At 42.8% G+C, this 12,755-nt stretch overlaps 1 protein-coding gene across 5 annotated transcripts in view; it reads right to left on the reverse strand.

Annotated features, from left to right (window-relative positions):
• AGBL2 (AGBL carboxypeptidase 2) overlaps window positions 1-12,755 on the reverse strand; it is a 46,853-nt gene that overhangs the window by 5,075 nt on the left and 29,023 nt on the right. For 3 of the 5 annotated variants that reach the window (XM_043582506.1, XM_043582505.1, XM_043582510.1), the window contains 6 exons: window positions 8,743-8,869; window positions 8,045-8,145; window positions 6,872-7,002; window positions 3,333-3,399; window positions 964-1,089; window positions 364-483 (listed from right to left, as the gene is read on the reverse strand). In XM_043582506.1, coding sequence (XP_043438441.1) covers window positions 364-483; window positions 964-1,089; window positions 3,333-3,399; window positions 6,872-7,002; window positions 8,045-8,145; window positions 8,743-8,869 — 672 coding nt within the window. The remainder of the gene's footprint in view (window positions 1-363; window positions 484-963; window positions 1,090-3,332; window positions 3,400-6,871; window positions 7,003-8,044; window positions 8,146-8,742; window positions 8,870-12,755) is intronic. The other 2 variants (XM_043582507.1, XM_043582511.1) reach the window with 1 other exon arrangement.

The raw sequence follows: 12,755 nt of genomic DNA on the forward strand, positions 1-12,755 counted from the left end.
CTCACAGTGTGTACAGATATCAAATATCACATTGTACACTTTAAATATATTACCCCCCAAAAGTGTTTTTTTAACGTTTATTTATTTTGAGAGCAAGCAAGAGAGAGACAGAGTGGGAAAGGGGCAGAGAGAGAGAGAAGGAGAGAGAATCCCAAGCGGGCTCCCCACTGTGAGCCCAGAGCCCCACTCAGGGCTCAATCTCGTGAATTGTGAGTTCATGACTTAAACCAAAATCAAGAGTCAGGCGTTTAACCAAATGGGCCACTCAGGCGCTCTGTGTAGGAGTTAAAAGTTTTGACACATTCTCCATGTGGAAATTAAAAAAAAAAAAAAAAAAAAAAAAAGGTCAGGCAAAACTACTACCTCATTCAACCTCGGTTTTTCATTTCTCATCGCTGAAGAACTGGCATTCTCTGAATTTCTGAAAAAGGTAGGCTGTTTTTGCAGGGTAGAAGAAGCAAACCCTGCCCTTTCCTGGAAGGACTGAGTGCAAAGAGAATATTTTTCAATTGATCCATTGCAATTAATCTACTTATAATTGACCCAATCCACCCAACAGTAAAATGCCCACATCGGAAAGCATTTTCATCTTTAGGAAACAGTGGCCGCTGGGAGAAGACTGGGAAGGAGCCAGCCTGGACGAGGCCTGACACCTCGGCCACGCAGCAACCCTGGGCTAGCTCCAGCCACCATTTCTCCAGCACCCCCGTTTCTTCTGGAAATCCAGACATGGCCAAAATCCAGACCAGAGTGCCATGGCAGAGGGTAGTGCAGGGGCCAGGGTGGAAATCTGCTCAGAGGTGTCCAGAGGACCCATGGAAGAGCTCTGAATTCAAAATAGCTTCCCTCTACCCCATTCCCCATTCCCTTTCTGGTTGAGAGTAAACGTTAACCCCCTGTCCTGCTCCCGCTCTGGAATTCTCTTTAACCAGACCACAGAAGTAGGCAACAGAGCCTTCTTACCAGGGCATCTTCTGTTAACTTTAACTCCTGCATCAAATTATTTTTCTGATACTGTTCATTTCGCTGTTTCCTAGTCTGAAGCGGCTTCTTTTTTTTCTTCTTATACATCTTCTTCTTTTGATTCAACTGTTCCAAAAAACACAGAGAACCTAGTCGTTGAGGATTCCGGAGGAAATGACCACCTGCGTGCAGCACTCTTTTACACAACACTCAAGACAGGAGAGCTGCCCCGGGACATGGGCCCTCACGGTGCCCAACTGCTGCTGGCTCGGAGGATGAACAGTTCAGTTGCCTTGTTACCAGAGTCCGCTCCCCATTTAACACCCCCAAATCCCACTATTGCAGGTATGCTGCCAAAGGGACACCTATATCAATATCCAAATATCTGTGCTTTACAATATGAAACCAGATTACTTATGGCAATAATGTCAGGTACAGACAATACTGATATTGGGTGTGTAGTTAAGAGTCAGTTTGGCTGTTACACAAGGTGGCTTTAATAATTAAGCAAGTGAAGCTCAGGACTGATTTTCCAGGGACCTGTTGAGTGGTGACGCTTATATTGATGTTGTAAATCCAGCTGAAAAAATTATAGGGTCCAGTCTGATTTGGCAGGTTCCATCTGACACAGCCTTAATCTCATCCTATGAGAGAGTTATTTCTTCTTCTTCCTTTTTTTTTTTTTTTTTTTGAGAGAGAGTGAGTAGGATAAAGGGGCAGAGGGGGAGAGAGAGAGAATCTTAAGCAAGCAGATCCCAAGCTCAGTACGGAGCCTGACGTGGAGCTCAATCCCATGATCTTGGGATCATGACCGAGGCTGAAATCTAGAGATGGACACTCAACTGACTGAGCCACCCAGGCACCTTGTATGATGGAGGTATTTATTAATGCAACTATGAAATTATGTGCATAATGAACCACAACAAATATATCATCTATGTAATAAGATCTGTGAATGAGATGGAGCAAAGAAAATTTAATATATGGAAATATAAAAAACTGTCTAAAACTATATGAATAAAAAAACACTTTTTTGGGGCACCTGGTTAGCTTAATTGCTTAAGCATCTGACTCTTGATTTTGGCTCAGCTTATGATCTCATGGCTCATGGGATCAAGCCCCGACTCGGGCTCCAAGCTGACAGTGCAGACCCTGCGTGGGATTCTCTCCCTCCCCTTCTCTCTGCCCTTCTCCTGCTTATGTTCTTCCTCTCTCCTTCTCTCTTTCTCAAAATAAATAAAATAAACTTAAAAAAAAAAAGAAACACTTTTTTTTAAAGTATGGGTCTTTTTAACAACCTCTATCTCTTGAAATAGTTTTGTTTTTGTTTTTTTAGGTAAACTCTACACCCAATATGGGGCTTGAACCCCAAGATCAAGAGACAACCCCTATCTCTTAAGATGTTTTCACTTTTAGGGGCACCTGGGTGGCTCAGTTGGATAAATGTCCGACTTTGGCTCAAGTCATGATCTCATGGTTCGTAAGTTCAAACCCTATGTCAGGCTCTGTTCTGATGGCTTGGAGCCTGGAGCCCGCTTCCGATTCTGTGTATCCTTCTCTCTCTCTCTCTCTCTCTACCCCTCTCCCACTCGTACTCTGTCTCTCTCTCTCAAGAGTAAAAACAATTTTTTTTTAATTTTTTTTTCAACGTTTATTTATTTTTGGGACAGAGAGAGACAGAGCATGAACAGGGGAGGGGCAGAGAGAGAGGGAGACACAGAATCGGAAACCGGCTCCAGGCTCTGAGCCATCAGCCCAGAGCCCGACGCAGGGCTCGAATTCACGGACCGCAAGATCCGTGAACTGGCTGAAGTCGGATGCTTAACCGACTGCACCACCCAGGTGCCCCAAAACAATTTTTAAAAAAAGATGTTTTTCAGTTTTAAACTTTTTAAAAAATTTTGTTGACTTTGTAGTAAACATGGAGTCTTCACATTTTTCCCCCTAGATTTTTAAAAGGAAAGTTATTAAAAACAAATAAATAGGGGCGCCTGGGTGGCTCAGTTAGTTAAGCAACCGACTTTGGCTCAGGTCATGATTTCAAGATTTGTGAGTTTGAGCCCCACATCGGGCTTTCTGCTGACAGCTCAGAGCCTGGAGCCTGCTTTGGATTCTGTGTCTCCCTCTCTCTGCCCCTCCCTTGCTCGCTCTCTCTCTCTATCAAAAATAAATAAAACATTTAAATAAATAAATAAAAGGAAAGTGATAAAGGACAAAATGAAAGACTCCAGGGCAGGGTAACCAATAGATATAGAAAATCTATTTTCTATAGATTTTAGGATAGTTGGAAAATTCCACCAAATTATCCAGGAGACTCATGCTTTCCTTAAGGCTGCTACTTCCTGAGTGGAAGAGTCTGATAATCTTACCTCATCTGCTACGTTCAGTAGGTGAACAGGGAGACCATCTGAGAGGGAACTATCAGAACCACTGGTGCTGTTTCCAGAAGGAAAGAAGAAAGGGAGATGCCTGTTATTAATGTCTAGGACATACACATTTACCAGACTGGCAGTGTGGGAGTAGAATATCCAGTCTGCTATTTGCTCCCAGTGCCTGCATTTCGATGACCAGCAATTCCGGACAAGCACATTCATTCATTCATTCTGAACACCTACTACGTGCCAGGCAGGGCATCGAGCGCAGAGATGAGCATGACCAAGCCCTTGGCCCCAAGGAGTCTGTAATCCATGTGGCAAAGTAAGTACTGGCCAGGTGGGCAAAGCTGCCCATGGCAGTGACTGTGGGACGCTGTGCAGCTCTAGAGAATAACAGACTATGATTTGTTTGAAAGCGGGGCTTGTTTCATTCATTCCTGTCTGGCCAGGTCCAGTTCAGAGAGCAAGGAACCTCCCGGGTACTCTTTAAAACTGCCTTGAATATATACACAAACATATTTGATAACAAGGAATCTGTAGGTCAGAGGCCGGGAATATTACTTTTATTATCTCAATTCCCACTTCAAAAGTTGTGGATGCAGGTCCAGACGGATCTGAAGTCTTCCCCCACAGAGGGGCAGCTCCCCCTTCCTTCAAGGGCTAGGATGAATGAGGACTTGGATTCTCCATCCCTGTGTCCTTCATCATGTCCATTGTTTAAGCGTCCCATTATACATTCCCCTCTCCCGGGGTGTGCGTGGCCAGAAGCCAGAGCTGGGCTCTAGAACATGGCCTCCATGTACAAAAAAGTGTCTTAGGCACAAAACTCAGATCTCCTGGGAAAAGAGCATTTCAAACCATTCTTTTGCTCAGGACTTTCATCCTGTTCATGCTCCACCTCCCTCCCTTCAGTCCACAATGAGGAACCCCACAGTAAGACAGCGGGAAGAACGCCCTCTCTTCTCAGATCTAATTCCCAATTCCCTGTTCTCAAAAGGCTTTTCTAGTCTGAGGAATAGCCTTTGAGGTCACTGGATAATAGTCTCTGAAGTCCCTTTTGGAGATAATGGAAAACTATTAACGGGATAAAAACATTAGATGCGGCATGCCACGGAAAATGTTGAAAACCATGGACGTGCATACACAGGGCACACTCAAACTGGGCTTGGACACTCGCAGTCTGCTTTTCTGGGTAATGGTGAGAATGGAGAGGTGGAGACCCATGGAAGCCCGTGATAGCTGGCTTCCTGTTCAGATGCTGGCAAAATGGTTTCAATAATTCTTAACTAAATGTATCTTAACTAAATGTGTCCCTGCTAAGCCAGCTAGGATGCAGTCTCCCTGTTTCTGAGTGGACTCCCCCCGGGCTCGGTACCAAGAGGTTGACATGCAGGGGCATTTTGTTTTTGAGGCTGAGATGAAGAGTGATTCATGCAGTGGTCCTGGAGAGCAAGGCAAAGAATTCTGGAAGAGTGGAAGAGGCAACATGGTGAATGGGGCACACTGCCTGGCCTGATGGTCTGACTTGAGGTTCCTAAGGACACATTTGGGAGACTCAGCCAGCAGAACTGCTTTAGGGCCCAGATGTCAACTCTATGTCCACAGAGAGTAGGAAGGAGAGCCTTCGACTGTCCACCACAGTCTACAGTGCAGCCTCTGTCATGTCCAGCCCAGAAATCTTCTGACTGAGGGCAGCTGGGATGGGTATGAGGCACCTTGGCTAGTAAGCTGGAGTAGAAGGTGTTCCTGCCCACCTGTCAGATACTCACCCACCTGGTAGGCTTCCTAAAATAGTTGAAGAGATTATGAGTGGGGGCTGAGACCTTACAAACTAAATTAATTCAACAAATATTTATTGAGCTCTCCCTATGTGCCGGGTACTCTGCACATGAGATACAGAGGTGAACAAAATAAAGATCTCTGACCTTGTGGGACCTACATCCAATAGGAGGAAACAGATAATACATAATAAACACAATAGAGATGTAAATGACCTAAGACAGACAGAAGGTGATAACGTGCTATGGAAAAAAAGTAGAGTACCTCAGGGAGATAGGGAATAGTGGCAGGAGGGCAAAGGCAGGGGAGCAAGTGGCAGTGTTAGAGTAATGAGGGTAGGCCACATTGACAAATTTTACATTTAAACAAAGACTTGAAGGAGGTGAAGGAATGAGCCATGTGGATATCTGCGGGAAGAGCATTCTAGGCAGCTGGGACTGCTAGTGTAAAGGCCCTGGGGCAGAAGAGGGCCTGGCAAGTCTGAAGAAGAATGAGGCCAGTGTAGCCATAGAGAGAGGTGTGTGAAAGGGTGAGGGTGGAGGTTATAAGGTGTCAGGTGGCTAGATCCTATAGCCTGTCAGCCATTGTAGGGTCCTGGTCTTTCTACCTCATTTGCTGGATCCTCCCTATCTTTGTGACCTGTGCACTGTGTACCCTGCTTAGACTTGGACCTCCTATTTACTCGAGCTGCACGTACTCCCTTGGGATCTCACCTAGTCTTAAGGTTTAAACATCATCTATCCAATGATGACTCTATTTGACCTCTCCAGCGAACTACACACTCATATATTCAACTGCCTATTTAATATCTCCATTTAGATGCCTAATAGACGTCTCAGACTGAACATACCCAACACTAGCCTCCTGACCTTCACCGCTCCCCCAACCTTCTCCACCACCTTAATCTTTCCCATCTCACTTAAAAGGCAACTCCATCCAATCAATTATGGACTCATTCTCTTTCTTTCATGCTCCATATCTCATCCATAAGAAAATCCTAATGTTTGAAACTTCAAAATATATCCAGAATCCAACCAATTCATACACCCCCAACCATTACAACTACTCATGTCTAGACCACCACCTGCATTTACCTGTATTATTGCAAGAGCCTCCAAATGCATGTCCCTGCTTACACCTTTCCTCTCTACAATCTATTTTCCACATAGCAGCCAGGGTATTCCTACTGAAACTAAAACCCAAGTCAGAACATGACACTTCTCTATTTAAAACTTTCCAAAAGCTTTCCGTCTCCCTTGGAGTAAAAGACAAAGGCTTTACAACTGCCTCAAGGCCCTACACGCACGGCCTGCCCATCTCCCTAACCTAGAAAAGATGCTGTCAAAGAGCAGGCACTCAATACGTAGTTGGTGAAGAAATGATATATATTTAAGTGCGCTACGATTTATTCAATTTTTTGCACCTTTGGCTCAACCAACAAAACAACAGAGCAAACGAAAACAATAAAAAAATAGAACTTGTCTGGTTTTTCCTTGTGTTTTTTGTTTTTTGTTTTTTGGTTTTTTTTGAGGGAGTGAGTGCTCTCGTGCATAGGAGGGGCAGAGAGAGAGAGAAAGAGAGAGAGAGAGAGGATCCCAAGCAGGCTCCCATGTGGTCAGTGTCAGCACGGAGCTCCAAACCAACAATTGTGCGATCATGACCTGAGCCAAAACCAAGAGCTGGCCATTTAACTGGCTGAGGCACTCCGGTGCCCCTCTCTGGTTTTTCTTTGAAGTGAAGTTTCATTTCATTACCTGGATTCAATGTCAGACAAACAGATGTCACTCCAACTTCCTTCTAAATCCATATCTTGTCCAAGCTCATTGAATTTCTTATGGATTTCTTGTTGTAAAAGCTCTTTAAGCTCTGTTAGGCACTGCATGAACTGTGGAAATCAATAAAAGGACATTTTTGATTATTCACTTATTTATATGTCAAATATTTACTAAGCATATGCGGAAAGGCACTTTATTGCTGGGGACATAAAGATGTGTGAGTGGTAACCTCTGCTTCTAAGGACATGTTAACATATAAATTACATGAGCTGCAGTAAAAGTGTTTCTCGGGCAGAACATCAGTGAATTTTATGCTTTAGGTGCTTTTCCCTGGCTATGGACAATAACAAACTTCTTAAACAATTCAACGGTCTGATTTATTGTATTTTTGTGAATAGCAAGGAAGGAAACATTAGAATGGGGTTGTTCAGATTTTGGCTTATGGCAGATGTCATATAACAGGCCATATTGTGGCTGATTCTCCTTTAAATATTTTTTTTATTAAAGGGGCGCCTGGGTGGCTCAGTTGGTTAAGTGTCCAACTCTGGATTTTGGCTTAGGTCATGATCTCACAGTTTGTGAGTTCGAGCCCCCAACGGGCTCTGTGCTGACAGCCTGGAGCCTGCTTGGGATTCTCTCTCTCCCTCTGACCCCCCCCCCCCCCTCTCTCTCTCTCTCTCTCTCTCTCTCTCACACACACACACACACACACACACAATAAGTAAATAAATATTAAAATATATAAATAAATAAACTAAAAGAAGTAAGAAGAGGAAAAAACTGAGGACACAGAAAAGGGAGGAGGTAATAAGGCAAGACCTTAGGGAGGCCATGGATTGAGGGGCTGGTGGGTGCACAAAGGGCAGGGTTAGTTTCAGAGAAGGGGAAGAACTCCAGCTTTTCTGGAAAGCAAAATGAGGGAGAGGTGTGCTGAAGGAGGGTAGGCATGAAGGCTTCTATATTCTTGGTGAGTTATGAGGTTGCTATTTGTGGACAGTGTGTAGGCTGGGGGCTTTCTTTTACTGATTATAAAAACTTCAGAACGATATTAAGAGGAAAATAAAGACCACCTATAATCTCAGTAGGCTGACTTTGGACCCATGTGAAACTGATCACAGTAGCACCACCCCATTTCTTGAACCCCATTTTTACCTTGGTTCGGTCAGGATCACAGAAATCCAGAAGGGTGTCACAAACATGATAACCTAGAGACTTTAGATCCTCAGTAGTAAAGTGAGTATCTCTTTTATTGCCTGAAAAAAAAATCCATAAACATTTCTCATTAAATAATAAGCGAATGCAAATCTAATTTATGAATAGCTCCTTAGAAACACCACCTCTGATTCTAGAATATTGTGCTTCTGGACAGGGTCTTTCTCCTTCTAGATCTGGTTTGGTTCAGAAGAATCTGACAATGAAAAAATTTCCAATCATGATGGCCATGATTACTGAAGTTTTACTCTGTGGTAGGCACTATGCCAAGGGCTTTACGTGCATTAAGTAGTACCTATAATGCAGGTACTGTTTTTATTGCCAGTTAAAAAAAAAAAAATGAGGTTCAAAGAGTAAATGAAGTAACTGAGCCAGGATTACACAACTTGGAAATGGAGAGGCAATTCGAACCCAGATCTGCCTGATTCCCCATCAAGTATTATATTTGGGGCCATACTGCCCCACCAAGTGTTATATTTTACACTCATATTTAGGTTAGTCAAATTTGGCATAAGGCGCAGTTAAGAAAACTCTCTAGGTCAATCATCTCCCCAACATTCAAAAGGACTTCCTGTCCTCAGAGCTTTGCTTGGCTCCCCCTTGTCATGCTGACCTATGATATACAAAAGAGAGCTTACCCAGTGTGGACCCCCCAAAGGTAGATTCCATGGTGTAGCTGTTCAGGATTCCCATCCGCCACATTACAACTCGTCCTGTTCCTTCTTTGCACTTTTGGACCTTAAAATTACAACTATGAAAAGAGAACTAAAGAGAAACCCAAATCCTCTGTTAATCATAAACTGTCAAATATAAGATGCCAATGACTCATTAATATAAGAATGGTTTCCCTGGGGTCTATATGTTATTTCCTAAAGTATGTTCCATAAAATAGTAATAATTCTAAGGGATTACAGAGGAGAAAATTAGTGCTATGGTCATGTTGGTCAGGAGGATGAGGGGCTAACAAAATTACACAGTCTTCCTGTGCAGGACCTTTTTTTTTTTTTTATTTTGAGAGAGACAGAGAGAGCGCGAGTGGAGGAGGAGCAGAGAGAATGGGAGACAGAGAATCCCAAGCAGGCTCCACGCTGCCAGCACAGAGCCCAACGTGGGGCCTGAACCCATGAAACCACGAGATCATGACCTGAGCAGAAACCTAGAGTCAGATGCTTAACCGACTGAGCCACTCAGGCACCCCCTCTCCCAAGCATTTCATTATTGTAGACTGTGAGTCTCCAAAGGGGAGAGAGTAAATTCTGTTCCTTATTGCCCGTGAACCCTTGCTTCCCTTCCCTACCTTTCCAGGGACATTTTGCAGGACTAGGGTTCTTTGAACTCCAGTTTGGGAATGCTGGCTTACTTTGGCATTCAAGACACTAGCCACATTTCTAAGATTTATTTTCTACTCCTCTGCAACTTGAGCCCTTGGATCCAGTTGGGTTTATCCTCTATATATGATCTGGGTATGCCTCACCCCTATAATCTGCCTAGAACTGTCTCACTTCCTCATACTTAATGTTCTTGGCTCGGAGTTCAATATCCTCCATTGTCCTTCATGACCACCCCAACCCTCTTTCCTTACTTGGAGTTTGTAATGTACACTTGGCACCTATCCTGACCTATCCTATCCTGCTGAAAATGCTTTACAGTGGGAAGGCATTTCACCACCTAGTGGTTTTTAAGTGGTGCACCCTGGAATCCAGGGGTTCTACTGAGGAGCCTCAAGCATTCCTGCCACAAAGACTGAAGGAGGCAGAATGGGCAAGGTTCCAAGCCTGCCATCCCCCTTTAATTAGTATAGCTCTGTTTTTAATTGTTTTAGATACTGGGTTCTGGATGTCATTTGTTTTTTAATTAAAAAACTTTTTTAAAAATGTTTTTATTTTATTTTTTGAGAGAGCATGAGTGGGGGAGGAGCAGAGAGAGAGGGGGACACAGAATTTGAAGCAAGCTCCAGGCTCCAAGCTGTTAGCACAGAGTCCGATGTGGGGCTTGAATCCATGAACCGCAAGATCATGACCTGAGTCCAAATAAAACACTCAAGACTGAGCCACCCAGGCACCCCTAATTTTTAAAAAAATATTTATTTAGAGAGAGAAAGACCAAGAGTGCAGGTGGGTGAGTGGCAGAGAGGTGGGGGGAGAGACAGAATCCCAAGCAGGCTCTGAACTGTCAGCATGTAGCCCAACATGGGGCTCGAACCCAAAACCCAAGAGATCATGACCTGAGCTGAAATCAAGAGTCAGACGCCTAACCAACTGAGCCATCCAGGTGCCCCTGGATGTCATTTATTTTTAATTAAAAAAACATTTTTTTTAACAAGACACATATTTGGATGCCATTTTATTTAAAGAGATCCCTAGCAAACACAGGAAGATTTTTTAAAAACAAAGAGAAAAGGAAGGAAGGAAGAAAAAAATGGAGGGAGAAAGAAAAGCTTCCTCTTTCTTTTTAATGTAAGAATAGTAGATATAAAATATTTGTCATATATCTTTATAGGAGAAAATGTGCACTATTATTTAAAAACTTTTCTAAATCCAACCTAATTTCTTCTTTCTTTTTGGTAAATGTTTATTTATTTGATGGGGCACCTGGGTGGCTCAGTCGGTTAAGTGACCGACTTCAGCTCAGGTCATGATCTTACAGTTAGTGAGTTCAAGGCCCAGATCGGGCTCTTGGCTGTCAGCGTAGAACCTGCTTCAGATCCTCACTTTGCCCTCCCCGCTCCCTCTCTTTCGCTCAAAAATAAATAAACATTTGTTAAAGCAAGCGCACATGTGAGTGTGGGAGGGGCAAAGAGAGAAAGAGAATCACAATCAGTGCAGAGCCTAACATGGGCTCAATCTCACGATTCATGAGATCACTACCTAAGCAGAAATCAAGAGTTGAGTACTTAACTGAATGAGCCACCCAGGCGCCCCTAATTTCTTCTTTCTAATGAAATTACATTTTGTGGATCTATTTATGATGCTGAAAACCAACGTCTAAGCCAATGCAGATCCTCTGTTTATGCCTGTCAGAGCTGTTACTCAGCCAACTGGTAAAGACTTTTAAGTTGTTTTTATTAGCCATTTACTATCTTACAGTTATTTGTAATCTTGTCTTATGTAAACTTTTCTGTGGAGACTCATATAATATTAGTATTTTGTGTATCATTCAATCCCTTCTATCACTGCCAAGCACAGGATTAAAGAGAATAAGTTACCTACTAAGAGTTTGAACTTGTGCCCAGGAAAAGCAGCCAGAGCAATTTTCAAAACTCATCTTCACTGAGGGGCGCCTGGGTGGCTCAGTCAGTTGAGCATCCGACTTCAGCTTAGGTCATGATCCCACAGTTTGTGGGTTTGAGCCCCGTGTGCTGACAGCTCAGAGCCTGGAGCCTGCTTGGGATTCTTTGCCTCTCTCTCTCTCTCTCTCTGCCCTCCCCTGCTTGTACTTTGTCTGTGTCTGTCTCTCAAAAATGAATAAATATTAAAAAAATTTAAAAAATATCATCTTTATTGAGATATAACTCACATGCTGTAAAATTCACACATTTAAGGTACACAATTCAAGGATGTAAGTATATTTACAGTTATGCAGCCATCACCACTCTCTGTTTAGAACATTTTCATTACCTCCAAAAAGAAACCCAGTACTTATTAGCAGTCAGGCCACCTCCCCCTCCCCACCGACTAATCACTACTTTCTGTTTCTACAGATCTGCCACTTCTGAACATTTCATAGAATGGAATCACACAAAAATGTGGCCTTTTAGGTCTGGCTTCTTTCACGTAGCATGTTTCAAGATTCACCTATGTCTTAGCATATCAGCACCTCATTTTTTTATTGCTGAATAACATTCCATTGTGTGGATATACTATATATTATTTATCTGTTCTTTTGTGGATGTACACAGAGTAATTCTTAAAGCCACACCTTTCTAAATTCTTGAAGTACCTTTCCAAAGAAGATGTACAAATGGCCAATGGACACATAAAAAGATCCTCAACATCACACATCATCAGGGAAATGCAAATCAAAACCACAATGAGATATCACCTACACCCATCAGAATGGCTAGAATTAAAGACAAGAAATAACAAGGGTGGGTGTAGATGTGGAAAAGGAACCTTCATACACTGTTGGTGGGAATGTAAATTGGTGCAGCCACAGTGGAAAACAGTATGGAGGTTCCTCAAAAAGTTAAAAATAGAATTACCATATGACTCAGTAATTCCACTACTGGGTATTTACCCAGAGAAAACAAAAACACTAATTCAAAAAAGATATATATGTACCCATATATTTATGGCACCCATATGTTTATACCAAGGTATACATGTACCCATATGTTTATTGCACCCATATGTAATAGCCAAGATATGGAAACAACCCAAGTGTCTGTTAATAGATGAATGGATAAAGAAGATGTGGTATAGATACACGATGGAATATTACTCAGCCATAAAAAAGAATGAGATCTTGCCATTTGCAACAACAAGGATGGACCTAAAGGGTAAAATGCTATGTGAAATAGAGAAAGACAAGTACCATATGATTTCAACCATATGTGGAATTTAAAAAACAAAACAAAGAAAAAAGAGACAAAAAAGCAGAGTCCTAAGTACAGAGAACAAACTGGTGGTTGGCAGAGGGGAGGAGGGCAGGG

Source organism: Prionailurus bengalensis, chromosome D1 (assembly GCF_016509475.1).
Source record: "Prionailurus bengalensis isolate Pbe53 chromosome D1, Fcat_Pben_1.1_paternal_pri, whole genome shotgun sequence".
NCBI lineage: Eukaryota > Metazoa > Chordata > Mammalia > Carnivora > Felidae > Prionailurus > Prionailurus bengalensis.